Source organism: Patiria miniata, unplaced genomic scaffold, assembly GCF_015706575.1.
Source record: "Patiria miniata isolate m_02_andy unplaced genomic scaffold, ASM1570657v1 HiC_scaffold_9, whole genome shotgun sequence".
NCBI lineage: Eukaryota > Metazoa > Echinodermata > Asteroidea > Valvatida > Asterinidae > Patiria > Patiria miniata.
The window spans coordinates 25,029,570-25,057,219 of NW_024037076.1; the positions used below are offsets into that span (position 1 = coordinate 25,029,570).

Here is a 27,650-nt window from a genome sequence, read left to right on the forward strand (position 1 = left end):
CCTTGAGTGTTTGTGTTGTTTTTGCAAGTCGACTGTATATAGTCTAGAGAATGTCTTCCTTTCCAATAAATGAACACGAAGCATAATATCAAATGTAAAATTCATAAATTTAATCGAATTTTCAATGACACTAAGGTGAACAAGAATACAGAAAAACAAATTTTGTACAAACTCTGTAGGAATAAAATTGTATACAAAATATACACTCGGTGAAAATTCAAACTTCATCACTTTGTGCTAACTGTGTGAAAAATGTCACAAATCTGCACTTTGGAAATTGCCATTCAAGCAACATGGAATTTTTTTTTTTTTAAGTACAATTGTCAATTTGGGAAGCCAAAACAAAACTGGACGGAAAAATGGGTAATACAAATAAAATTTGAACTGCAAACATATGTACAAAAAACCCAAAACTTTTAGTTAACATTTTCTACAATGTGTTGTGTTGTACCATACCAAAGCAAAAAAGGTACAACTGCAAATTATAATGGCACAGCTGAATTTTTTTTTTGGAGGGGGGGGGGGGGGAGCCACAATGTTTTCAAAGCAGGGTTTGAAAATCTACATATTTTTAAGGTAAATGTCACCTTCCATGCAAAATTTGATTTCGAAACCATGGGAAAAATCGCGTTTATTTTAAATCAAATTTCGGGTTGGAGAAAAAAAGAAGAAATATGAACCTGATATCTCAGACAGTGGTTGACATTTCTTCATAGAATTTTGCTTACAAAAATTCCTCCAAAGTAAGAATTTGAATTAAACCTATCAAAAACAACTTCTCAACACTTCACTGGAAGAGACACAGGGTGGTCATTCGTACATGGGTCAACAGATTTGTGACCCCTGGCCTGGCCAATGATGACCTTTGACCTGAGGTCAATGGCCCATCTTTCATGCAAAGAGGTCCTTGTAGACCTCAGACTCGATGCGTGCGTTGTACTTCTCCACGATTGCATTGGCCTGCTTCAAGTAATCGTCGACGAAAGTGTCCATACCTGAAGGTGAGAATACCAATGAATACCAATGGAGATACTAATGAATAAAAGGTTGCAGAAACACCATGTGGGAATAATTTCTCAATCTAAGAGAATGGTTCTGAAAAGAACCAGAGGTATAAAACTCTGCTGCTCTTTGCTTACTTAAGGTCTATAGACAAATCCGGAGGCAGCCATTTTCAGAGATGCCAACTTTACAGACTACAAAATAGTAATGATTCTTCCTGCACAGAGTAATGCTAATGTAAATACATAGGACAACAGTCAAGTTTAAGAGTAACCACAGTACTTTTCAGAGTTACCACAATGTTGGCGTATAGGACAGCTGGAATTCTCAAGAGTAGTAACATGCCTCAAAATCCTAATAATTACTCCAAAAGAGTAAAGGTTGGAATCTCTGCATTTTCTGCGGTGGTGCAAAAGTATTCCTTTGTCATTGTTCGTGTTTACTTACTTTCACCCTATTATTTTTTCAATTATAGTGCTGTACAGGTCATCATAGCTATTTTGTTTATTAAAGCTGGTTGACTGATCGAAAACAAATCTCTGTATTTGCCGAAGGGACATATCTACCTGGGTGAGTGTCGGTCTTTTCTCCTGTCATGCTGACGTATTGCGAACCGTTGTAGAACCACCCCTCGGGAAGGGCATCCAGGTGATGCTTTGTCTGCCAAGAAAACAATACACAAACAACAGGTTGGTGAAATGGCATAGGAGATGTGAGTTCTTGGGTTGAATTCACAAACAATTGTGTCAGTTGCAAGTCATCACAAGTCAATCACTAGTCTTTTTCTAACACTAGATTTTGTATTATTTCCCCCTACAGCCAGGTCCCCGCCCCCAGCAAGTGCAGGCGAGCAATTGCAGCGATAGAGGGTGCAATCAACAAGAAGAATCAAATCCAATCTTGGGAACTTTGGCACTGGGACCCAAGAAATGTGGAGAAAACCTCATGCTCATGCATTACCATCAATAGAGGGCCGATATTCCTAAGACTGGATTTGATTCATCTTGTTGGCTCCAGAAATAGTAAATTCCATTATAAATGCTCAATCACTATAACGAACGACCACTATAACGAACATTTTGCATGGACACCATCTTGTTTGTTATAGTGGCGTTCTACTGTAATTGGACCAGACCACATCACTGGTTACCATAGCTGATAGCTGCATGCATCATACAGCACAACGGGGACCCAGGATCAAGAAGTTTTGTGATGAGGTTTTGACCATCGTTTGACTAGAGGCGTTCCCACGTTACTATTGGTGCGCAGGCGTAAGTTACGCCACAAACCAACCACTAGTCAACTAATGGTCCTACGCTCTACGCTGTCCTTGCCAGGGAGGGACTGCCAAAGTCATTCAAAATCTAGTCGTGGACACAGACTAGCATTGGACTTGTGACACTTTGGCAACACCTCTTAACAGCTTGCACCATACAAAGAAACTCACATGTATTCTCTTCCTCTCCTCCCTGGTCAGCGACTGCTTGGTCTTGAGCGGCTTCTTCTCCGGCCGCTGCCTGGCACAGCCCCTCATCCATTCCTTCAGCTTCCCTTCCTCCAGGCCGCAACCCACGAACACCAGGCAGAAGGTGTAACCATTGTCTCCCTTCTCGTTGGGCCCGTTGGTGCGGGTGCCGGGGGGAGTGGGCTGGCGGGGAGGGGTGGGCGATTGGGGAGCTGACGGGGGCCGGATGGGTGCTGTCTCGGAGGCAGGGGTCAGGGAGATGTAACTGCTTAGGGTGACGCTTTGTAGTTCCATTAGTTGGTCCGAGTCTGTGAATGCGAGGAGTATATGAAAGCAGAAATTATTATAAAACAAAGTTTGTAATAATTAACTTTACATCACCATGAAAAGTTTATCAAGCAGAGAGCAATGGTCCAGTGAGTGTAGTGTCCAAATCATGTGAGTTGGTATGTGGGTTTGAGCCCCGACATGGATTAGGGTGCTTGTGTTCTTGGGCAAGGCACTTTACCAAAATTATCCTTCTCCACTAAGGAAAACTAATGGGTACTTAGGAGGGTTGAGAACAGATTGTGCTGATCTAATACTGCTGTACACAACTGATCTCAACGTTTCATTCTCGCTCTTGGAGAGCACGGAGCTTACAGTTTTAATAAAATTAAGCCAAGCAGGGCAAAATCAAATGCTAAAACAATCAATCCCCAAAACTTTTGTCAAACTGATGTACAATTTGCTAACTGAATAGGTTTTACCTGTGAACTTGGTGCGCCCTGTAACGCAGTAGATATTTCCGGTGAATGGACTTCCCTTGGCGGCTTGGTCACGGAGGTCGCGCAGCTTGACCAAGAGTTTACCCCTGTCCAACGGCTGGCTGAATTTCAGAGAGACGGTGGTCATAGCTGGGTAGATGGTGCTGGAGTGGAACTCACTTTCAGTCCTATCAAGAAAAGCAAAGCATTTTCCAGTTAGTTATAAGCTGTGGATGGTTTAAATCCATAAACCTCATCAAGTTTGGGAACATCTCTCAAAGAAAGGTGGCTCTGAGAAGAGCAAAAGGTGTACACTCTCAGAACCATCTTAGTTTTTTTGAGTTTGTCATTTGATGTGAAGCTATCTATAAACTGCTACCAAGATGTCCAATGCCTCAAATCACATTATTGTCTATACAAGTAAGTGTCACACGACTAGAGAAATTGTGATCTGATCCCTGTCTTCACATCTGCATTAAAAGGACCATCATCATTTTTGCGAACTCACAAAAATATACTTCTTCTGCATTCAGAAGTATGATGATGAATACGATGTCTAAATCTAACCAGTACAGATATCGCAACTACAAGCATTTCCTTTGATGCTATTTCTGATCTTTGCCAATTTTCTTTTACAAGCACTTTGAACTTAGCGGGCTGAAGAAAAAAAATCACAACCTCATTGAGAGGGACTAAAAAAAATCCTCGACCTTTTGCTGCGAAACTCTGATGGCCGTATTGTTCGCCCAAACTCTACCACCTCAGCTTATTAACCCTAACTCCCTAGCATAATTTACTAAGAACCATAACCATCCTGGCAAATTCCAACACACATTTGTGGAGGTATGCCAAACCCAATGTAAAAAGACCATCGGTTTAGGGGTACTGTACCCATCCCAACATATTTCAACAAAACCTGCTGTTGGGCTTTGATGGGTTGAGTTCAGTTACGGTTAAGTTTAGCAGTTTTCAATAAACAAACATTTTGGAAGCATTGACTCAATACTCACCAGCCAGGGGACAGAAGGTGCCTGGCTCTGATCATGCTAGGCGTGGTGAACAGCGTCTCGGAGAGAATCATGTCCACATCCTCGCTTCTGCAATTCAGGAATTCAACAAAATATCAAAACTAAAGCAAGTTAAATAAGACTGCATATGCATAGAATATTGCCGCCTTATGGTTTAGTTTGATTTGAGTTCGTTGTGTTAACAAGAATTGCGAGGGGTGTCAGGTCGGTGCATGGGTATATTTTAAAGATAATGAACATCACCTTGATATCTCGCCTTTGTTGGCCAGGATGAAAGCTAGTCCAGGATTGACTCTTCGTAGGAGTTCTTGCACCATGGACAGCAAAGGATCCTGCAAAAAACACCAGTAAAGAAAGCATCATCTGGGGTGACATGGCTAGTGTGTGAAGTGCTTGCCTCTCACCACTGTGGCCTGGGTTCGATTCCCGGCTCGGGCCATAATGTGAGTAGAGTTGTTTGCTGATTCTCTCCTGTGCCACAAGGGTTTTTCTCCAGGCTCTTTGGTTTTCCTTCCTCTGCAAAAATCAGCACTTTCGATCACTGGCTGTGCTCCGTGGTCAGACATGGGTCATATGGCAGCTGCCTGAGGCACTTTTCATGCCGTCTGCCTGACCATGTTGTAGCCGCGTCCTTCGCAATACAGCTTCTTAGCTGCGAGTAAGGATGATTAGCCTCCCAAATTATTATAATTACATGTATTATCAAGTAACCGCATTATTCCATGCTGGGAAGGTAACAGACTCGCTGTGGAGGAGGTGTGGCGATCCCCCCACAGCAGCATTTCATGGACTCAAGTCTGGCCCAATCGCTTCGAAAGAGAGATGGGCACTCCGTTCCTGTGAACACAGGTTCACCCCTCTACCTTTACCTGTACAAAAGTTTTTAGCACATCTTTTGTTAGCCACTTACCGGTCCCGATGCAGAGCTTGTGAAGAGGACGTTGTTGACCCAACCCTGGGCACACTGGTCTAAAAGCTTAGGGAATGTATATCTGCAATGACAAAGAACCATATAAACATAGACATTAGCAAAACCTAATTAGCAAAATTAGCAAAACCTAATTTGATTTATATCACCCCGACGCAAAAATTCCATCTTATAATAGACAGATACTGAAAAACTGAAATACGGTTTGCCAATGCAAAAAAGTGAACACTGTTTTTCTGGCATTTTTCTTTAAGGATCCGAAAGGAAAGTAATTAAAAAAAGGGGGGAAAAAAGAAGCAAATTAGTTCAATACTTCAAAAGAGCAAGTCGTGAGCTTCGAGGTAAAAATCAAATCGATTTAGTAACCCTTCTTGAGTCTTGAGATGCAACAGACGATCCAATACTGTAAATTTTAATTTGCAATGTTGACTGTTATTTTGTAGTGAAAACTCAAGTTCATTTTTTAGGTTGTTTAGTATTTTTGAACTTTCAAATGTGTATTACATCAATCTTCTGACTTTCTTTCATGGGGGTGGGTTCGGTGGGTGGAGTTCGGAGGGGGGAGGGTGTGGTTAGATCTCAGACACCTGTGAAGCATTTGTGTACCCACCTGTGAGCCATGAAGGTGTTGTGGGCATCCACGCAGGCTGTGACTGCACCGATGCGCACCTGGTGGGCCACCTCAGGGTCTGGGTGGCAGGTGATGGCACGGACTACATCCACCGTGTCCGTGAAGCTAGCAGGGAGGTGAAAAAAAACATCACTTTGTTGTTTTGCTAACGATAAAATAATAATAATAATAATAATAATAATAATTACGGGAAAATGGGTCATTTGGGAGACATTTCCATAGACTTGTACACAAAATTTTTCAAACTTCAATGCGCCCTAACCCAATTTTCCTTTGTCCTTTTTCCACGAATTTCAGTATGTTTACCAATTAGACCACCAGCAACAGATATAAGCTAATTGCGACAGTAAAATTGTGCCTCTAAAAGGGGGCTGTGACATCTGGGAGACATGAAAATGTATCCCTAATGACCAGTGTCTCCCATCGTGCGAAGAAATTACGATAACGTGTCTCCTTAATGGTACCATTACACATATAATGATGAAGACAAGACTGCTGTTTGCACTTTTGCCGGCTAATACCAAATTAGGCAGCAATAAGGCAAAGAAGATACACGTCCTTGTCTTTTTACTTTTCTGCATCTTTGATCTGACCTTTCTGCATCTTCCAAGACAAATTGAGTCTCAAGCCAAAAAGAACAAGCTTTAAAAAAAATATTCAATTTAATGGTAGGCTGTTTACTGTAGAATCCTAGCTATGTAGCAGAAGTTCCTTTTCTAATTTGCAGGAAGTTTTGAAATCACCAAACTATTAACTCTTGCCCAGGTGTAATAGGTCAAATATTACACATTAGCTGACACCAAATTTGTGACACTGTGACAAGCTTTTGTGCTGTTAACTCACAATACACAACTCAACTCTGTCAGTTTTTTTTCTGCAAAATTTGAACTCGCATCATTTTAACGTTTGCACGAAGTATGCACCCACCTCTAGTAATGCAACATTAATTATTAAAATGAAGAAATTAAACCCAATTCTTGTTTTGTTCTTACCCTGGTGTGGCGATGAGCACTCTCATTTTCTTGCGGCCTCCCGTGGCCGCTCGGACATTTCTCTTCTTGCTGGCCACAAGGATGGCACCGAGCGAGGTCTGGAGGGACTCCGCGTTGAAGGCGTCAGCTGAATCAAAGGGCTGTCGTAGGGTCACCCACCTTGGAGAAATAAGGAATTCAAGAACAGAGACAATATTTATGACACTTTTGTTTTCTGGTCCTAGAGGGCCTGGTGCTGGAAATTGGTTCCATTTGTATAATGAATTCTACTTTTTTCTACAAACCTGCTTTGTTCCTTGGCCATGTTGGTCAGGATGTTGCAGAGGTTTTCCTTGTGACTGCCTGGGATGCCGGTAACGATGGTCACTACAATCTGTAAAAAATGAATAAATAAAATCATTTTCATGATTTTTAAAAACATTTAAACCCCTCCCCCAAAAGATGTCTCATTATTTCCATAGAGCTCAGAGAAATGAATAATGAATACGTGAATATAAATTTGTTTGGGTATAAAAGTCTTCATTATTTTTTTTTTTTCCAGTTCGCGCCGGGATTATTTTGACATTGACCGGACCCAGGCACGGGATTGTTTTCCATGAACCTCGATGCCAGACGGGTTCAGGCCGTCATCTGCAGGTAGCACACCCTCATATTTCCAGCCTCGCTCGCTGCGAGCGGGCCGCTGATAGATATTTCAGGCCTCGCTCGTTGTGTGTGTATCCGTCATCCGTTCTCAATACCGCAAAACATTTCCATGTGTACACGTCATCCGGCGTAAACTGGTTAAATGTGTTCATTATTAGATTGTTTGCCCTTTACCTTGCTTTTGATGGAAATAAATGTCATTGAATTGAATTGAATTGAACATTGCATATCATTCCACTCGTTCACAAATGTCAGCCTGCACTGCCGTACCTCTCCAGTATCTGCGGCACCATTAACTTGGTCCGCTGGTTTCCGATGCAGAACGCAGGCCAGATCCTTGTCTGGTATGGGGGCCTCACCGACACTGCTGGCGGAGAAGTGCTCCAGGAAACTAGAAGGAAAAAAAAAATTGGAAATTTATTTGGCGAACCTAACTTTGGCTATAACAATCAGAAATAATGCAGAGTCAGGTTGGTGCAGTGATCCTTTCCATGCCTTCAGCCTCTATGGCCCGGGTTCGATTCCTGCCCTGGAATTGGGTTTTCAGCCCCTACCTGATTCCGTGGGTTTTCTATAGTATATTATTCTGGGGTTTTCCTCCCACCACTAAAACTAAACATTTCTTGATAGTTTCTTGCCTGTTACAGTGCCTTGGACACTTTTGAGGAATCCTTGGCTTCATTGACAGAAAAAAATAACAAAAATAAATATTAACATAACACTTATCTGTTGTCAATTCCAGTGCAAGATGTGATATACAGGGGAAGAATAAAATAAAATGAAATTTAATTTTTCAATTTTTTTCTTAAAATGTTCATTGATACATCAATAACGTCCGTACCTTTTCAGTTGGTAAAGATTGGCCATAGCCACGCTGATGGGCCGTGCGTCCACGTTCAGTTTGTTGGCCAAGGCATACTGCATCTGGAGCTCTGCGTGCCTGTCAGAGATTTGGACAACTGAAGATGTTAACAGGATGGAAAAGATCCAGAAAAGGCTCATGGTAGACTAGTCTAATTAACATTAACTGTTGTAGTGTTAAATACAGGGTTATTAATTTAGAAGTGTTAAACACTGTTAAACTTCAAAAGGCAAAACATTACCAGGCTGATTTTTTTTCTTCCATTTGAATATTTAGAGATTAAAAACGAGAGAAACGGAAAACTTACGGAGCGACAAAGTATTCGGGAACTTTGTCAATCAGCTTCAGCAGTGGCTCGTCTGATGTCTTCAGCCACAGGGATATGACCTGATCAACCAATCATTACACTTGTATCATTACTGAATGACCCATCGTGAAATGCACAAAATAAGAGAGACGTTCTGATTGGCCACAAGGACATCACCTGTTGAACCAATCATTACACTTGTACCATTAGTGCATTAACTATCATGAAATGCACAAAATAAGAGAGGCATTCTGATTGGGCAGAGAAACAGATAACATTCTCCATTTTCATAAGGAAGGAAAAAGTAGGCAAATGTGGACGTCACCATTTTGACAAAGCAGCAAAATATTTTCACTCTAACAAAGTTGCCGGGAATTCAAGAGGTGGTTGCAGCAACTCGTTGGCCTCCCTTCTCCCCTTACAGCCATCCTTTCCTTTTCGCCAAACTGGCGAAAAATTTCCCCTACTGGGTCACAGTCAAATTTTCTGACTAATCCCTGATATTTTTTTGTGTTTTTCCCAAACTTCCTGAGTTTCCTGACTGGAAAAATGGAAACTCATTTTCAAGATTTTCCCCAATTTTCGGAGTGGCTGGGAACCTTACAAAATTACTCCAATGGACCAACAGATTTTCAATCCCAGCATAATTCCGTGGGTTTTTGCACTGGAATATTATCATAGCATTTTCTTCATTTAAAACATAAAAACTTGAAATCGATCATTACCTCGCTGTAGAAGGCCCGGTGTGCTCTGGTTTTGGGCGTGAAGGCAAACATGACAGTATCCCCCTCATTGTGGTAATGCATGGGGAGGTACTGCTGCAAGGAATGTCTGTAGGTGATCACCAACGCTGCTATCACGCTGGAGGAATCCTTAAAAAAAAAGGGGAAATAAGAAGAAAAAAATGAATTAAAAAAAAACAAAAACAAAAAAAAAACAATTAAACAAAAGTAATAATTTTGAATTGGAATCTTTTTCTTTTGTTCTACCACTGCAGTTGGAGACCGGCTGCATTGGCGCAATCCTTGAAGCAAGCTCCAAAAAAATCTTGAATCAATTTTTAATTAAAAAAAAAAAAAGACACGCAAGCCGTTTCTTTTTTAAGCCAAGAGAAAAACCTCTTACCCCGTCAAAGAACTGCATCTCTTCAAAGTAAGACTTGGGGAAGATGACCACTCCGTGCCTGCTGTCTTGGAAGACGATGCCCTTCTCACAGATGTACAACTGGCCTGGGGGAAGACGAAGTTTGGAAAAAAAAAAATATGGTAAAGATGGCCATGTTACATTCTTTGAGGTTTTAAAAAGACATCCAAATAGTGATGCCTTGAATGATCTATCTGAACTCTCCCCAGTTTTTTGGTGTCCTACCTTCATGGGCTGTGGATAGTTCCTTGTTCCCCAGCGCAATGATGGATTCACCACTCAGTAGAGCCTTGCCAAACACATCGGAGGACTGAAACGATACCGGACAATAACAACAGATACTACAAATAACTACAAATTATTAATATAACATAAAATATACAATTCGAAAGTCAAGTCTGACATGAGAAACTATGGCTCATTAGGCCAGCGTTTAACTCCGGTTTCATTGGCATGAAATGACTGAGAATATTTCTATTCCCCCTGGATGGGATGCTAGTCCATCGCAGGCTACTCCCCAGCTAATGCTGGTACCCGTATATACTCCTGGATGGAGAGAGCAAAGGGGCTTGCCCAAGGACACAACATATGGCCAGCAGCTGGATTCGAACCCCTGACACTTTGATCCTGACTCACAATACCCTGACCACTTGGCCACACTCCTCTACAGAATATGCAATAGACAGTGGCTTCATTTCTCACTCTAAAACCTGTGTCTTTACCTTAGTGAAAGTCTCCGTGAGTTTGGAGGAAATCTTCTCCGGCACATCTACCTAAAAATAAAATTATAGATTTTACTTTGTTTGATTAAAAAAATTAAATTAACAATTGCATGGAGTATCGAAGTGAATACGTCACGCGCACAATCTGTGTGTGAAAGACATTAGTGCGTGATTCAGCCGGTGAACCAACAAGCGCGTGTACTCCATTCGTTTGCACTACACTTTCTGGTTCTAAATGACGTCACTCTTCTGTACTCCATTGGTAACATAACAAACAGTTTATTCACAGATAGCAACTAACATATTTTCGGCCCTGACATTTTTGCAAGAAATTGGAGTTAAATAAAGTCCAGTGTAAGGAGCCAAAACATGTTTTCTGCAATTGAAAAAAGCAGGAAAATGCAGTAACTTACCTAGATCTATGGATATTTATTCAGGCCAGATAAGTCGGTGAGATATTTGTAGCAGTATTTCATTTCTTATAAAATATAAACAAAAAGGTTTTCAACAAGATGTACTTACAGCCCAAGAGACATATCTTGGAATATGACTGGTAAGGATGAGACACTGGCTGTCAATCGTTGGGCTCAGACCTGTCATCAAATGCACAATTATAGAATGAAGAATATTGTCATAGATAACATGGGAATATAATGTTTAAAGTTGCGGAAAAAAAATGACTGTTAAAACACACTTTAGCTTGAACTTTAGGGTACATGTATTTGATGTGACCCCTTAAACATGCCAGCGGTAGTCAAGTTATCACAACTCACCCACAAGTCAACCACAAGTCCCCAGTCTCAAGTCTAGTCACAAGCTATCCGCATGAATTTAACTTTGTAACTGCTTTGTGTTTTGACTTTGTGACTTGCTTTGTTTAGGGCTGTCTTACCTGGATGTGACACGGTGATTCTTGAGTCCAGGAAACTTTCCGAGAACATCACAGATCCCAGGGAGTTGCCGCTGTGCTCCAGACTGCCGATGTCAGCCAGCCTGAGACTTGCCTAGTGGTGTCGGAAGAAAGTTCCACAATGGATAAATGAACTACACAATCTTATCTCGTTACTCCCAAGGCATTTTTTGCTGACCTTTTTTTCTTAAAAATGTCTGGTTTTTTTAAAATTTCTCCAAAAAAACCTTGTCAAAGTTACAAATATTCCACTACAATCACAACGTCTTACCATTTTCACCAAGGGCGACGGCTTGCCCTCTTGCAACGGAACCATGTTGCCGTGGTGATCAAAGGCCTCCAAGGAAAACTGCATTCTGTCAAACAACAAGATTCAAGTTTTGATTAACCACTTCGCGCCGGGATCATTTTTGCCGTAAATTTTGATTTTCGCAAACGGCAAAATTTTCCAGCCAACTTCTGATAAACAGCCAAACGCCACAGATACTGATTCGCAAGAGTCATTTCAACAGTATTTGTGCGACATTTCTTGCCGAAACCTCATATTTTTCAACAGTCCAAGGTGTGCAACAGAGCGTAAATTGTACAATAGGCCGTGCACAACGGCCAATTCAAGATCAACACACGATCTGCCTCATCAAACTTACCCAACTCTGTATGTACATACAAAAGACACAAGGGATTAGGGTGTTTAGACGTCACCCGGAGGCGAATCAAGGCACGCTTGAAGTTTTAAACTGTCAGCCGTGCCTGTGTCTAAAAACAGCCAGTGCGTGTGAGCACGTCCTCCGAAGCGAACTGGGCCCAATTTCATAGAGCTGCTTAAGCAGAAAATTTGCTTAAGCACGAAAAAACATTGCTTAGTAAAATTAGGTTACCGGCCAAAACTCCATGTGATGTACATTGCTTGTGACTGGTATTTAGCTGTTGTTTACTTAGCATAACAATCGCATTGACTTTTGGCCGGTAACCTGATTTTATTAAGCAAGACGTTTTTGTGCTTACGCAAATTTTGTGCTTAAGCAGCTCTATGAAATTGACCCCTGGTTAAGGAGTAAATAAAACTGTTTGTTTGAGTGTTACTGGTTTAAGGAGTTTTGTGATAATCTACCTTGCGATGTATGTGTCAGCATTCAGCAAATCTTCTGCGCAACCCTCTCTTATGGTCTGCGTGCACACTGCCTCAGCCTAGGAGAGAAGAAAGTCACATCATAAGCACAAGTTATTCTTTCAATACATGTAACTGGCGCTAATTGTTGAAAAGAACAGGCGAATACTTGACAAAAGAACTGGAGATTAAATGCTCACTTCTTACCTCTTTTGCACTTGAAGTTTGTCCGTAGGCCTGGATCGAAGCCAGTATGGCGTCTATTGCAACTTTGTAGAGTTTGGACAGAAGTCTACATTGGGATGAAAAGCGAAAGTGAAACGCGACAGATATTAATCAGGAAATGTGTGTCATAAATCGTCAGTTATTGACTTCAAGTTTCTGCTTTCCCTTTGCTGATCAAGTTCAGCAAAAAAGTTCACTTTAAAGGTAACATTTGCTTCGGCTGTTATTTTCAGAAATGGATGGATTTTAGTATTTTATAGCAAATATTGTTACACTGACCTGTTTAAAATGTTGTGGTCGTAAATGCTGCAAAAACCAAGAACAAAAATGCTGTTCTTGTAGTCTGGTTCCCAGACCCTACGTCAGACGACCCTAGGCGTCAGGTAATTGTCAGGTCAGGAAACCAGACTTGCTGGCTTGCACCCAAATTGGGGACAGCATTGGTAAATTGGGGACAGCATTTGAAAAAAAGTCAAAAGTCAGCCGACCATCGTTGAAAATTGATACAAAAATTCCACTTTTCTTGAAAATGACAGCACACCATGGTGCCACGATTTCATAGGATGCTTGAGACTATTATTCACTTACAGTCAAGTAAGGTATTTCATAATAATTTGTGAGTTTTGTTTTTTGATGCTTGCAAATGTTGTATATGTTACCTTTAATATAAAATCGAAAAGCAATAATTCATACGTTCCATATAATTTCAGAAATTCTCGACCAAAGGTATCACAATACAGGCTTTATTGCATTTAGAGATCATTTTTTTGGCAATTTTGAAAAAAAAATGGTGTATTACAGAATGAAAAGTGTATGGAAATATATTTCCCAACACAAACAGAGGCAAAGTGACATAAAGATTAAAACACTGTATTCATTTCTACTTCAATGTTTTTCATGTATCAAAATGAACCATGAAAATAATCACTAAAAGGGTTGATTCAGCCCAACTTACTCTATGTCTGTCTTGGGTGATCTAGGGGCTCTGGGTGTGCCCCCAGTCACTGGGTATGGGGTGTGTCCGCTACCAAAGAAGTAGGTACGCCCACAACACAAGGGGCTCTTGGGTCCAACGGCCTGGCATACCTGGTGTAAGAGAGACACGGATGAGTAAAAGGGACAAGCTCAAAACATGCACAACTTTTTTAGTGTCAGATGTTCTGGCAAAACCAGACGGTCCAGGGCAGACGGTAGTGGAGAAAATTGCAAAAAGCTGAATGCAGTGATTTTTCTTCGATTTCAGATTTATCGATATTTGTTATCTGTGATATGTCCACGACACATGTTTTAAAGATGGAGTATAAAAAATGTGCAATATAAAAATGTTTTTGAGGAAAAACAATTTGCACCTTTCATTTTCACGAATACAACACTCAAAACTTGACAGGCCTTTTTCTCAGTGTTATGCTTTCTTGACATGTTGATAAATGCAAACTTTATTCAGCCATAACTTGTCAACAGAATGTCCAATAGGTCTCGTTCAAATGACGTCATTTCCTACAGACCATCCACGCGCATCGGCATTTTGAGCATCAAATTGCCTAACGCGCATCGGCTGCGTCATATTTCGAATACATTTCTAGCAACAAACGCGCGTGTTTGGAACCATTTTCCACACTGGAAATAAAATAAATAAATAAAATAAAATATTTTGTAGTTTCACTTACCATGTACTTGGCTGCACTGTTACCGACCCCTGCCGTACCAATGGTGCCATCTGTCTCTGGTGGTGTGATGCTGCTGGAACGTTGGCCAAATAACACGAACGGTTTCCTACAACTGTGGACCCCAAAAATATACATCACATCAAGTATTTTCCTCATTTTTTGACGACAAGGAATTTTCATTTTAGAAACAAATGAATACAATCACACATGGCTGCATACAAGCAACAATTCATTAAAAGTATTTTTGTAAAAAGCTCATATCTGCATCATTATTACCCCTGCTCATAGGGCATGTTAAGAATTCCTCGATTTCAGCTACCAAGGAAGTTTACGGCTCTATGCTGCCATTTTTACACAAAGGGCAAAAACAATAACACACAGCTACATTGTGGTCAAAGGCATGTAAAGGTGCCTTAGGGAGTTGCTATATGACCCATGTCTGACCACGGAGCACAGCCAGAGACCATAAGTGTTCATTTTTGCAGAGGGAGGAAAACTGGAGAGCCCGGAGAAAAACCCTCGTGGTACAGAAATCAACAAACATCTCTACTCACGTATGGTCCGAGCCAGGAATCGAACCCGGCCCACAGTGGTGAGAGGCGAGCACTTAACGCACTAACCACCCAAGCCACCCAGGCTGGACATGAACCCACACCGTACAAAAGTCCCAAATGATTTTGACATTTTTACGGGCAGTGTATAATGCTTCTGGAATCTTTAAATTAAAAAAATAACTAACAGATGTTACAGAGTAGTTGATTTTTCTGTACCTTTTCTCCGATCTTGGACTTGCAACACGACCGTGGCTGTAGAAACTTTTCAGCGGCTAGAAAACAAAAATGGGAAAATTCAAGTGTCTTAAAAGGAAATGACGCACTTTATTTGTGAAGTTCACAGTTTCATAACTGAACTATTTATGAACGCGATTCCTTTTCCAAACAAATTAAAATACAAAATCACTTTCTCTTCCAAATTTCTTTAAAAAATATCATAATGGTTCCTTTACACAGCATCTGTGGGAAAAAAATTTGTTGGAGCGAAAAAAAAAAGACAACTGGGGAACAATCTGATGAAATATTCAGCCTGTTAAAGGAAATTACGTCCTAGGATCGCCAAGATATTTATGTTTTAGATTGTTTACTCATCCTATTTCAAATTTCCGGTTGAGGGGAAACTAAACCTAATGTCGTACTGTTCCTGAGAAAAGATGAAAAATCCCGGTTGTTTACTTCTGGCGCGGCGGACATTTTGTGGCTTACACACGCGTATTTCCACAAATACTGAAATTTGTATCCTTGTGGAGATATTTCTTTGTTCTCGTGTACTAAAGTTTTCGAGTTTGAAAGTACACTTTCAAAATGCTCTTATTTTAACCAGATTAATTTTCTTGGCTGAAATTTGGACTTAATATCCCTTTTCTAAAACTCTACCATTTGCGACAAATCAACATACCTTGGAAATTCCTAGTTTTTGAGTAAAATCCATATATCTTTTTCGTGAAAACCTTATGGAGACATATTCTTCTATAGAAATTGCCCTGTGGAGACGTATACAATCTTTTGTTCTCTATTGTGTGCATGTCTCCAGAGGGCACGGTGTACCAGATCAGCCGTGTCCATTTAATGTACATAAATTATACACATTGTGTGTGTGTCACATAATTCACACAGCACCAATACACAAATATTGTTTGTGTAATAGGATTCACGACTTGCATCCAAACAGCTCAATTTATGAGTCAACATTTTGACCCCCAAAATTTTGTTCTCACAAGAATAATACACAAACGCCCAGGTTTAAAGGATGGTTGTGTGGACGTTTATCTCCTACTTTTTAACGCTCTTTCCAATTAACATAATTTCGTTTAAAATACGTTTTGTAGCCTGATTGGGCGCATGCCAGGATGAAATATCCCTTTAAACCACAACCAGAGCTATTGAACAATTGACATACCTCTGCAACCGTGCTCTCCGACATCTCCCCAAATGTGCTGCGTTCCTTGCTGAAATTGACAGAAAAAAAAAATTGACAGATGGCATCTTACCCAGGCAGGTTAATGTAGACATATGATTTCCTATAATTGAATAACCATGCCCCACAATGTTTCACCTACTTGTTCGACCCCAAAAACATTTCCCTCTAACAACATTGTTGCTCAAATAATTGGGGGCATTTTTACCGTTACACGACAATGGGCTACGATGAAAAAGAAAGCCACATATCTTTTGTGGGGCTCTCAAAACTTAATTTGAGAAAAGCAAATTTGATAACTTGATTCTGATATATCTAGGTGAGCATTTTTTTTTTTTTGATTCATAAGACCTAGTCTGGTGTCTGTGGCCACAATTTGTAGATAATTAAAAGGGTCATGTTGGTCACATTATCAGTAATTTTGGCTTTTGAAAATGAAAGAGAATTTTACTCACAATGCAATGTCTACGTTGGTCAGTAAGGCATGCCATTGTCTTTCAAATAATGGTAGCTGTTTTGTGACCAGTCTCTCTAGGGAAACTGGGTCCACGACGTCGTAGATTTGCGACAGGGATTCGGTCACGTCAACGACCTGAAATTGAGATGGGAAAATATATAAGGCTGCCATCTTGTGAGGATTAATGAAATGGCTTCAGCCATTGAGCTGTAGTAATTCATTCTAGATGCAATTATCCATCTAATGTTAATTACTAGAGCGCTAAGTCGCAGTACAAAGTGAAGCCTGCTGGGCGCATCCATGTTTGTGCACAAACCTATGGAAGACTCATAATTAAGTATGGCTTACTAGTGCAGCTCTACTTGCATACCTGCGTTTGTATTCTATACCGGTGTGTTATCAGAGCCGATACGCCAACAACTGAAACGCACAACCAGCACGGTTGACAATTTTTTGATTAAAAAAAAAAAAAAAAAAAATTCGGACATATTTGATTTAAATCAAATCAGATCAGAACGGTTGACGATTTTTTTTATTTAAAAAAAAAAAAAAAAAAAATCAGATACATTTGATTTAAATCAGAATTTTTTTTGATTTAAATCAGATTTCTTTTAATTTTTAACTTTCAAAATATTGATTTTATACTCCCTTTTTATCATGTACTATTCTGGTAGAGTGCGCTTTTCTTATATTCCAGTGTGTAAATCTTTTTTCACGTACTGTAACTTGATATTTGTATGTATGATTGTAAATGTTTTAGTAAATTTGTATGTTTGATTTTTGTGTTTTTAATTTGCTCGCATTGTGACAATTTAGCCTCCGGCTACAAACACAATGTTTCAATAAACCAGAATAATAATAATAATAAAAGCGAATGTTTCACACTTTTTACACGCTTCCTGCAAAATCAGTAAGCAGAAGTAGCCTGTTGTTTTTATAAGATGCTATATTAAGATGTTGTTTTTATTAAGATGCTAAGTGAAAGTTACTCTTTTACATAGAATGTTGTCTTTACTGACCTCATGTTTCATCGTGAAGAAACCACCACTGCGGAGAAAACAAAACAAAACAAGGAATGAGGAACTAAAATCTGTTTTGTCTCAACTCAGCACGGTACGTTTTGTGAAACTTCTAAGCATACCAATGTAGGCAAATACATTGTATGCCGCCATGAATAACGCCACGTATTGATCCGATACACCGTGCCCTCTGGAGACATGCACACAATAGGGGACAAAAGATTGTATGTATCTCCACAGGGCAATTTCTATAGGTGAATACATCTCCACAAGATTTTTACGAAATAGATATATGGATTTCACTCAAAACCAGGAATTTCCAAGGTATGTTGATCTGTTGCAAATGGTAGAGTTTTAGAAAAGGGATATTTAGTCCAAATTTCAGCCAAGGAAATTAATTCTGGTTAAAATAAGAGCATTTTGAAACTGTACTTTCAAACTCGAAAACTTAAGTACACGAGAACAAAGAAATGTCTCCACAAGGATACAAATTTCAGTATGTGTGTGCGAGTGTTTTAAATCGTCTGCTTTGAACAGCGCCCCCAATAGTCAGATGGTGTCCAGCCATTTAGATCCCTTCTTCCGTCGAATCAAGTTTTAATGAGTCTTGGAGAGACCATTCACAGTTTAAGTGTACATGTATAGACTCACGTGCCAAAATCTTCCAATCCATACGCCTGGACGATTGGCCATTTCTCCACCGCAAAATGGTCAAATGTTTGCACGTGATCTGTGGAACACAGGCAAAATTGCTGGATTTACATTCAAGGGACATGTTTTCCAACTGTCTTTATTTGTTTTTGTTTATATGCCAATATAAAAAAATTCTTCACTCTGAAATGCTATTATTTTATCTACACATTTGCTGTGCCACCCAGAAAAAAAAATTGACACAACATGAACATGCCCAAAGCCTAAAGACACTTATCCTCATTGCAAATGGTAAAAATTACTTTAGTACTGGTATTACAGGGACAAGGTTTTTTTTCCGTAATATAGTCAAAGTAGCAATCATCATGTGACCTGCTCTCAGCCAATAGAAAGACAGAATCTGTGAGGAGATGCTATAACGAATTCTTTGTAAAATAAGCTCAAAAACAATATGCTTATAGTCGTAACACTCCCTGAATTAGGGGATGACGGGGTGGGGGGGGGGGGAAGGGGGGGAGGGGGGGGAGGTGTTGAACTACGGTAGGCCTACCTCTGGCAAAGTAGGGGACCCCGATTCTTGAGCAGCCCCGAACCATCTCAATGAAGCTGAGGACCTTGAAATTCTCGGCCGCATCTTCATCCTCCTTGTGCTGCAAGCAAGAATATGCAAAATGAAGCTTGGTTAGCATGAACAGGGTAAATGCATTTGATGCTTATTATAAATATAGCTCGAGAAGGAATCTGTTTTTCCCTAAGCAAATTTGCTTAAAGCACGACATGAATCTCAGTAAGCGCGCCCACAAATGGCATGGGTATATCAAAAATTGAGTCCCTGTTGTGCTAAATAATTAAATTTTTAGTTTGTGGGATATACTGATCGGAAATTTTTTTTTGAATATATTTTCAACAAATAAACGCATATCTTCACAAAAGATGGATTTTTACACAAAGGTGGTAAGAATAAATGGAAGTCAATTTTTTTTATTAAGATGGATGACACCAGACATGACTCAGGTTCCAAAACTGTACCCTACAATTGAAGTCCATCACTTTGTTCAACGGAATAAAGAATGAATTAATCAATCAATTTTCTTGTGTCGTCTTTTCATTATCTCAAGAGATTTCAACGCCAGGCAGACAAATGCCTCAGTCAATGCTCTTTGCCGCATCAGACCGATTATCATAAAGCCAGGGGGCATCGGACTGGGAAAGTGCATGGACCCGTATGGAGCGGCTCCTGTCCAAGCAACCCGGCAGAGTGCAAATTAGTGAGTTATCGCCCTCAGGGTAAGGGACTAGGCCCTGACGTACACTTGACTGGACACTCAGCATGTTCACCTCCCTGTTCAGTGGCATACCGGCAAAATTTTGTTTAGTTTTACCCCGGAGCTAGTTTTTAAATGAAAGCCACAGCAATTTTGTTTTCTTCATTCTTTCCTTTTTTTTTTTAACGGAATAACATGGAAATCTTGCAAGGCTGTTCTTTTTTTCCTTTTTAATTAGCTTTCTGTTAAATCTTTGGAAAACTGCCTTTAAGGGGTAGCTATTGATGTGAGCTCTTTTGATCGTGCGCCTTGGGAGATTTCTCCGGTAAATCACGGAGCTGCCAGTCTTTGGCAAAAAAAAGCAAACATGGCAAAAAAATATCAAATGATACGATAAGAAAGAGCATTGGACTCAATTAATACCATCTTTTAAAGGTAAAATACAACATTTGCAAACATTACAAAAGAAAACTATTAAAATTGTTATGAAATACCTTACTTGACTGTTAAGTGAATAATAGTCTCAAGCATCCTGTGAAATCATGGCACCTGGTGTGCTGTCATTTTCAGGAAAAGTGGAATTTTTGTATCAATTTCCAAAGATGGTCAACCGATTATCGTTGAAATTTTTTTTCAAATACTACCTCAATTTACCAAATTTTGCTTGCAATCGGTTACACATTCATGAACCTATGCAAGCCTAGAGCTAGTCTGGTTCCCTGACCTGACAATTTCCCAACGTCTACAACTTGCTCATTTTCCTTTGAAGTAAGGTCAGGGAACCAGACTACAAGAACAGCTGTTTTATTTTGGTTTTTCCACCATCTATGAAGACAAAACTTTAAACAGGTCACGGTAACAACATACAAAGTTAAAACCTAATTATAGTTGGGCTGCAACAATTCAAAATTTGTAAAGAAAATATTCCAAAAGTAAACATGGGACAATTTTTTTATAACATTTGCTGTCTCATTCAAAAAGTGAGTTAGTTTTTTATTGCTAAAAAAAATATAGCAATTTAAAATGCAAATCTGTTTTTTCAGGGTGAAATTTGCAGGAAAAAAAAATCCAAGATTGTGCGGACAATGCATCTATAACGGAAACAGATTTTTTCTTTTTATAAATGTCTGACCTCTTGGTCTGTCAGACTGTGTAGGTGAAGACTGCGCCAATGGGCAATGTAAGGAATGACGTAGGCATGGTCAGTCGGCATGTAATGCACATGGACACTGTCCTTCTTGACCAGAATGACGAGATCTGCGGAGGAGAGATGGAGAATTCATAGTTGAATGATGACTAATTTGTGGCTGGCTAGGATTTGAGGTTGGATTTGATGGATAAGATTTGGTAAATTGTAATCTTTTGAAGAATGTGGATGTGTATACCCTCTTGATAAGTAATATTCCATTGACAATATACAATTAGGGGTGGTTGGGTTGGTTAGGGTTGAGTTGGGGTTGGTTGGGTTGGGGTGGGTGGATTGGGTTGGGTTAGGGTGAGTTGAGTTGGGTTGGATTGGGTTGGATGGGGTTGGTTGGGGTTGAGTTGGGGTTGGTTGGTTGGGGTTGGGTTGGGGTGGGTGGATTGGGTTGGGTTAGGGTGAGTTGAGTTGGGTTGGACAGGATTGGGTTGGGGTTGGGTTGGGTTTGGGTAGGTTTGATTGGGTTGGGTTTGATTGGGTTGGGTTGGGTTGTGCTGGGCCGGGTTGGGTTGCGTTTTTTCTGCATTCAATAGGGGACGTTGAACAATAGAGGAAAATAGGGTCCCCAATTCCCGAAGGGTCCCCAATTTGGCGATGTGTGCAAAACATACAATGTATGGGACTTCTTCCTAAAAAGTTAGAGTACAGACAAAAGAGGAACAGGGGGTCCCCGATTACAGGCAAATACACACTTGTGTGGGTTGGGATGGGTTGAACAGGATTGGGTTGGGGTTGGGTTGGGTTGGGTTTGGGTAGGTTGGATTGGGTTGGGTTGGGGTTGGGTTGGGTTATGCTGGGTTGGGTTGGGTTGGGTTGGGCTGGACTGGGTTGGGCTGGACTGGGTTATGCTGGGTTGGGTTGGGTTGGGTCGGGTCGGGTCGGGTTGGGTTGGGTTGGGCTGGACTGGGTTGGGTTGTGTACTATTGGGTTGGGTTGGGTTGGGCTGGTTTGGGGTGGGTTGGGCTGGTTTGGGGTGGGTTAGGTTGAGTAAAAAAAAAAAAAAAAAATTTCCCCCGTTCAATTCAGATCCTAGAAACGACAACAATAAACACTTTTGTATCATAACATACTCACCATCCCCAATGTCTTCATCAATCCCAGATCTGTGTTTTGGGTAACAATTAAAGAAACAAAAGCCATCAGACACTTAATTTTGTGTGTGTGCACAGAATTATCAATGCATAAATTCCATTTGAAAACAAGACACACACAATTGTTGAAATGAAATTCCAGTCTTGATTTCTGGGATTGGTAAGCAAGTAAGTATGCTACTAAGCACAGAAACATTACACATAGCAAGGGTGGGTTACCAGCCAAAATACTATGCAATATTTCCTGTTTGCGACTGGTTCTCCTCTCATTTTTGATAAGCGTTCAAATTTGCTAAGGACTGCTCAGCAGCCACACAAAATTGGGTCTTTTTTTAATGTAATGCCATGATGTACAGCAACATGGGAAAACTTGTACACAGGGCTATTAGAATAATGAAAAAAGGTTATCGTTCGTGCATATCTCCTCAACAGATGCGTCAGGCCTCGGACTACGGTACGTGCACTTGTCTCACAAGGTTTGGCATGTTTGGACAAATTAATCTTGGTTGCCGGAGGGGTGCAAGCAAGGAAGGTTATCTGCTAAAGCTCATCAGTCTTACTGCTGTGGCTTAGTATAATCTGCATTTCCATCAAAATCCATTACACAAAGCACAGAGATGTAACCCCGGAGGCACATATAATGCCACAAATCAGGAAAAGCATTTGTTCAAATAAACATTTTTTTTCTTCAAATAAACATTTTAGTGTTTGTTTTTCCGTGTGAGATTGTTTCGTTGTTTGTTCTGATTTTGCAAATTCAAACACACAATTTTGAAAATCAGTCAAAACACGACTGCAAACAATAATTTCAGATCAAATCCAACCAATGTATTGTTGGGTCATCAGCGCAAATTGCATACTGAACATTAAATATAAATATTGAGTACAAATATTGTACAAATACAAATATTATCATTCTTGTACATGTACAAATGTTCTTTTCAGAACCACACATACTCACATAAGAGATTTATTCACATGGTGCTACCGCAAACTTATCTTGTCTTACAAATGTTATTAAAATTTACTAATTGAGCTGCAAACTTCTCAAATTTCAAACCTACCTGTCTAAGTCTTCTTTCCTCAGATCCAGAAATCCAAAGAGGAGGTAGTTGGCCAGCTCTCGACACCCTTCATTGTACCTTTAAGAAGCATAAATAATCAACATCAATTCATCATCTTAAAAATTGATTGATCGATTAACAGTTGTTGTGAGGTAACTTTTAAGTTGCCACCGCAGTATAAAAGAATGCTATAAACAAGATCAATTAAATCACCTTGGCAACTTATGCACGTGGACCCGAGAAATTCCAGGAACACCTCACAGCAGCTGCACTGAACCCTACCCCCAGTGCCCTTTTTGCCAGGAAGCATCCTCAATCCTGCAAAATCCTCCAACAATTGCCGCCACGCAAAAATTTGATTCAGCCTCAATCCTCCAAAATCATCCGTTATTTCTTGAATTTGTTCAGTGGAGGCGTGACTATTGCCTGAAAATCCTTCAAAATACTCCAACAATCAGTGTTAATTGGTTTTGAGGCAGTGTCGATGACATTCAGATGCAGTGCGGATGATATCGAGCGTAATGACGGGCTCAATGATGCATGGCTGAACATAACAATGCAGGGTACAACCTACGAACTTGATGCAATGCATCCTCCAAAATCAACCAACACTTTTTTGCCATTCAGCCTCAATCCTCCCAAATCCTCCAAAAACCGTCTGGAGGATTTTGGAGGGTGGAGGAAGGTTAGGGTCAAAGCTGTTGTGCATGCTCAAATTTTCGTGCGTTAGTTTTCTCAAGTTCCCAAGACTGGACTCGTTATATCTTGTTGATAGTGACCACTACCGCCAAAGCGGCTTAACTGCGCTTGCAAGGATCTGGCCGCATTAGGGGAGCAAAATCCAAAGCCAGTGGATCAAGACTACATGTTTGCCAGGGTGCCGATTTCTCACCTGCTATCAATCCCCAGAATGCAAAGGATTGCGTCCACACCAGGCGACGTCTTGTCAGAGGGTTCCCTCAGCAGTGACTGGACATGGCGCAGTCTGGCACAGCTGTAAAAGTACGAATGCAACACACCTCCAGGTGAATTTAAAGTTCTAATCTTAGTATTTCTTTATCTAGACAAAGGCCAAAAATTGGTTGATGAAATATCCAAAGTATTCCTTTCGAATGGGCATCCCTGATTGGCTGATAAGAACATTTTACATAAATTTCTAACGTTAGCATGGGCTAGATTGTGATTGTTAAAAAATGAATATTACAATGGAAGCGGAATTAATGCCTGGGAAAAAAATGTTGCCACATGACGCCACCTTTTTTTTTTTATATCATCTCAATAAAGGTCAGTCATTGCAAAATGTTGAAAAGACATGAATCTGGGACTGAGAATCCTTTCCAATTTTGTTAGGATGTACTTAAAAGAATGTATTGACTCTCCATAGACTTCGTACACAACCGCTGAAGTGGCGTCTAGATACTACATTCTTTCCAATACCTGGAGTATTATTAACAGATTAAGCAAATTTAAATGAAAAAACAAACTGTTGGCTACCCTAATATGACGGCGATCAGTCCCCGATTGTTTTTGTCGTTGGACCAGCACTGCACTGAACATGTGCAGTGAGTGTTTTGTGGACTTAAGAAATTTTGAACTGTGACAAATCTTTGTCTGGTTCCGTGCTTACAATGTCATTGTGACTGCGTATTTAGGAGACGGGAATCAGACAGATTTTTTAATCTCAATTTCCCTTAAAAAAAATTCACCAGAGCCTCAAATCAGAAAAAGAAATATTCTTCAATTAAATGTAGGACTAGATTTTTAACAATAAAATAAGAAAACTCTTCATTTTTGGAAGGAATGTCATATCCAGACATGCCAGACGCCACTTCTTTGGTTGTGTGCAAAGTCTATGGAGAGTCGAGTCCATTCAAAGTATTTTCAAGAAAGTGGATATTTTGCCAGAGGTAATGACGGCAAACTAACGTTTACTAAAGGTTTGCCGGCGGCAATCCATATCAACAGAGGGCGCTGTACTCTTTAAGATAGGGCTGAATTATAAGATGTATTAAATTCCCACCAAAAGTTGTGTAGCACGTTTGGTGTAGTGGTTAAGCAAAAGCTCTAGTGAGCAGGATGGCTCGAGTTCGAATCCGATCGCCGCCACATTATAAGGTTTTTTTCCCATCCCCAAATAAATAAAAATATTTTTCTTTTATTATTTTAATATGTCTCAAACATTTTATTGCAGAGTATTACATTTTCTTTTTCAGATTTGTGGCTCTGGAGGATTTTTTTAAAAGGGAAATAAAGTCCGAAATTATAAAATGGTCTGAATCCCATCTTGTGAATACGAGGTTACAACGATAATATTGGCATGGAGCCAGACTAAAATTTGTCACCGGAAAATGTTTAAGTACAAAAAAACAGTAAGTGCGCATGTTCAGTGCATATCCGGCAAACTAACGTTTACTAAAGGTTTGCCGTCTCCGGCAAAATATCCACTGCCTTAAGTAAATTTCTCCAGAGCCTCAAATCAGAAAAAGAAATATTCTGCAATTAAATGTAGGATTAGAAGGCTGGATTGAAGGCCTGCTTCGATACACATCCTGTCAAACCACTGACAGAATGTTACAATCTTACAAATTACATATGAAGTCACGTCAAATCTTCTTGTCAAAACAAAACTAAGGTGTCGGAAATAGACCTTTATAACATAGATAATGTGCACACTCGTTGATAATCGAGGGAAATTTTTGCTCCACAAACCATGCATAAATGACACGATTTCAGTCCTTCCTGCGGTGTACATACCTTGCAAAAGCTGAAAATGTCGCCTGTGGTACATTTTTGCGAGCTGACGAAGGCCTTTTAGGCGGCATTACGTCAATTTTTCCTACAGAAAAACTGCCTAGAAACTCCAAACAACTGCCGCCATCTTTAGAAACAATCACGTGACCACCTTAGCTCGCGCAGTGATTGGCTGATTAACTGTCATTGAGTCATAATAATTTGCATCAAGATACTATTTTGGGGGTGGGGCAAAGGTGTGGTTGGGGAGGGCAAGAATGTAAATTTATCAAATTCGCCTTTTTTTTAGGGGATATATCGACCAGCATTATCATTGTTACCCATATATCTCTTAAAACTTGTGTATATTGCTCTATAGAAATTAAGAAATTTTACAACCCCCACCCAAAAACAAAAATAAATACCATCCAAAATAAAGCACAAATGACAAGATCAACTCTTTTATCAAAAAAACATGTCTAAGCATCTTTATTACCCATTCCAAGAACAACTGTCGTCTTTTGTTTTTGTTTGATGGACAAACAACGCTCCAATACATATTTAAAGGGAAGATTTAAACCATACAAGTTTAGGGATAAAACATGGGACTCTATCTGTACCCGTTCTCCACAATCAATAAAAACATGAGCTCGAGCAAGCGACTAGCAAATCCCACTGCCATTCAATCAATTAAAGAAGCATAAACTCTACAGTGTATTATAAAGGGGCTTAATTCGTTAACAGAAGTTTAACGATGCCTCGAAAAACAATATTCCAGTTACAGGTGCGAGTGCCTTGTGCTTTATGAATTTGAATCATCTTGTGTGGAGTTTACAATTTAAAACAAAACAAGATAGCTGCACATATCCATATTGTTTCCAATGGGCTTACGCTTATTTGTACAATTTCCCAGGGATAAGTTTCCCAAGTAAACTTACATTTGAAATAATTCAGAGAATTAGCGGGAATTTGAAAGAAAGAAAAAACTTTCAAAGGTTACACAAGCTCAAAAGTCTTGACACGGCAAAAACCAAACAAAAAATAAATACAGATTATTTTGTCACTGGGTATCTTTTATCAGTATAGACAAATCCAGTGGCAGTCATTTTCTGCGGTGGCGCAAGGCATGCGCGAGTACGCACGCTCTCCGGGCTCCTTCGACCAATAGGAATACCACAATGCGCGCACGTCTTGTCTTTAGGAACGCGTGCAGCATGCGCACACCACCGCAGAAAAAGCTTCTAATTCTTGTCGGCGGATGCCATTTTATTTTCTCTTGCAAGCGTTCAGCCCAATTTTATCACATTCCATTGTAAAAATTGCTGCATAAAATGCCTTTTATTTTCCAAAGTCCATAACTCTTTCGACCCAGTTTTGAATTAAGCACTTTTTTTTTAACCGAAAACCAAGATAATCCCAAGCATCCCCTATGGATGGCATAATCGTTGATCATTTTAAGCTTTGCTTTTTAGTTTAGGGAAGTTAGTTTTAAAAAAACAAAAAAGAAGGAAAATCACACTCTACCAATATATCTGTATTAAAGGTGCATATAAGATCTCAAACAAAATGACTACTTTTGAAAACGATGTCTTTTTAAAAATTTTCTCTTTCTAAAAAATACAATGGTTTTGAGCTTGCAGATTTATTTCACTTCAAAAAAGGTAGTTTAATACAAAATAAAATAAAAATATCAGAACACGGCAAAACAAAATTAATTTTTTAAAAATACGGTCCTGTTGTGCAAACATAAACAAAACAATTGGCTAATTCTCTGTGGATTTACAAAATGAAAAACAGATAAATTGTTTTTTTTTTAATTC

The 27,650-nt window shown here is 39.8% G+C and overlaps 1 protein-coding gene across 1 annotated transcript; it reads right to left on the reverse strand.

Annotated features, from left to right (window-relative positions):
• Positions 1-90: 90 nt before the first annotated feature.
• Positions 91-26,007, reverse strand: LOC119720975 (uncharacterized protein C20orf194-like). Its single transcript, XM_038190840.1, has 35 exons — positions 25,855-26,007; positions 23,993-24,094; positions 23,101-23,178; positions 22,020-22,048; positions 20,877-21,001; positions 19,030-19,129; positions 18,480-18,558; positions 17,829-17,856; positions 16,808-16,944; positions 16,335-16,383; positions 15,152-15,207; positions 14,382-14,493; positions 13,670-13,800; positions 12,697-12,781; positions 12,493-12,569; positions 11,653-11,737; positions 11,364-11,475; positions 10,994-11,064; positions 10,472-10,522; positions 9,975-10,059; positions 9,732-9,835; positions 9,332-9,478; positions 8,607-8,686; positions 8,279-8,377; positions 7,708-7,828; positions 7,077-7,165; positions 6,793-6,951; positions 5,780-5,905; positions 5,152-5,233; positions 4,485-4,573; positions 4,224-4,310; positions 3,217-3,401; positions 2,450-2,775; positions 1,569-1,662; positions 91-995 (listed from the first exon to the last, which is right to left on the reverse strand). Exons 1-35 carry the CDS (start codon positions 25,920-25,922, stop codon positions 892-894), a joined length of 3,552 nt encoding a protein of 1,183 aa, XP_038046768.1. The 5' UTR covers positions 25,923-26,007; the 3' UTR covers positions 91-891.
• Positions 26,008-27,650: the final 1,643 nt, after the last annotated feature.

Coding starts and splice junctions, on each gene's coding strand:
- LOC119720975 (XM_038190840.1), bottom strand. CDS start 25,922: ATGCCGCCTAAAAGGCCTTCGTCAGCTCGCAAAAATGTACCACAGGCG. Junction 16,945..17,828: donor TCTTCACGATGAAACATGAG/GTCAGTAAAGAC, acceptor TCTCAATTTCAG/GTCGTTGACGTGACCGAATC. Junction 13,801..14,381: donor ACAGTGCAGCCAAGTACATG/GTAAGTGAAACT, acceptor CTCTTACACCAG/GTATGCCAGGCCGTTGGACC.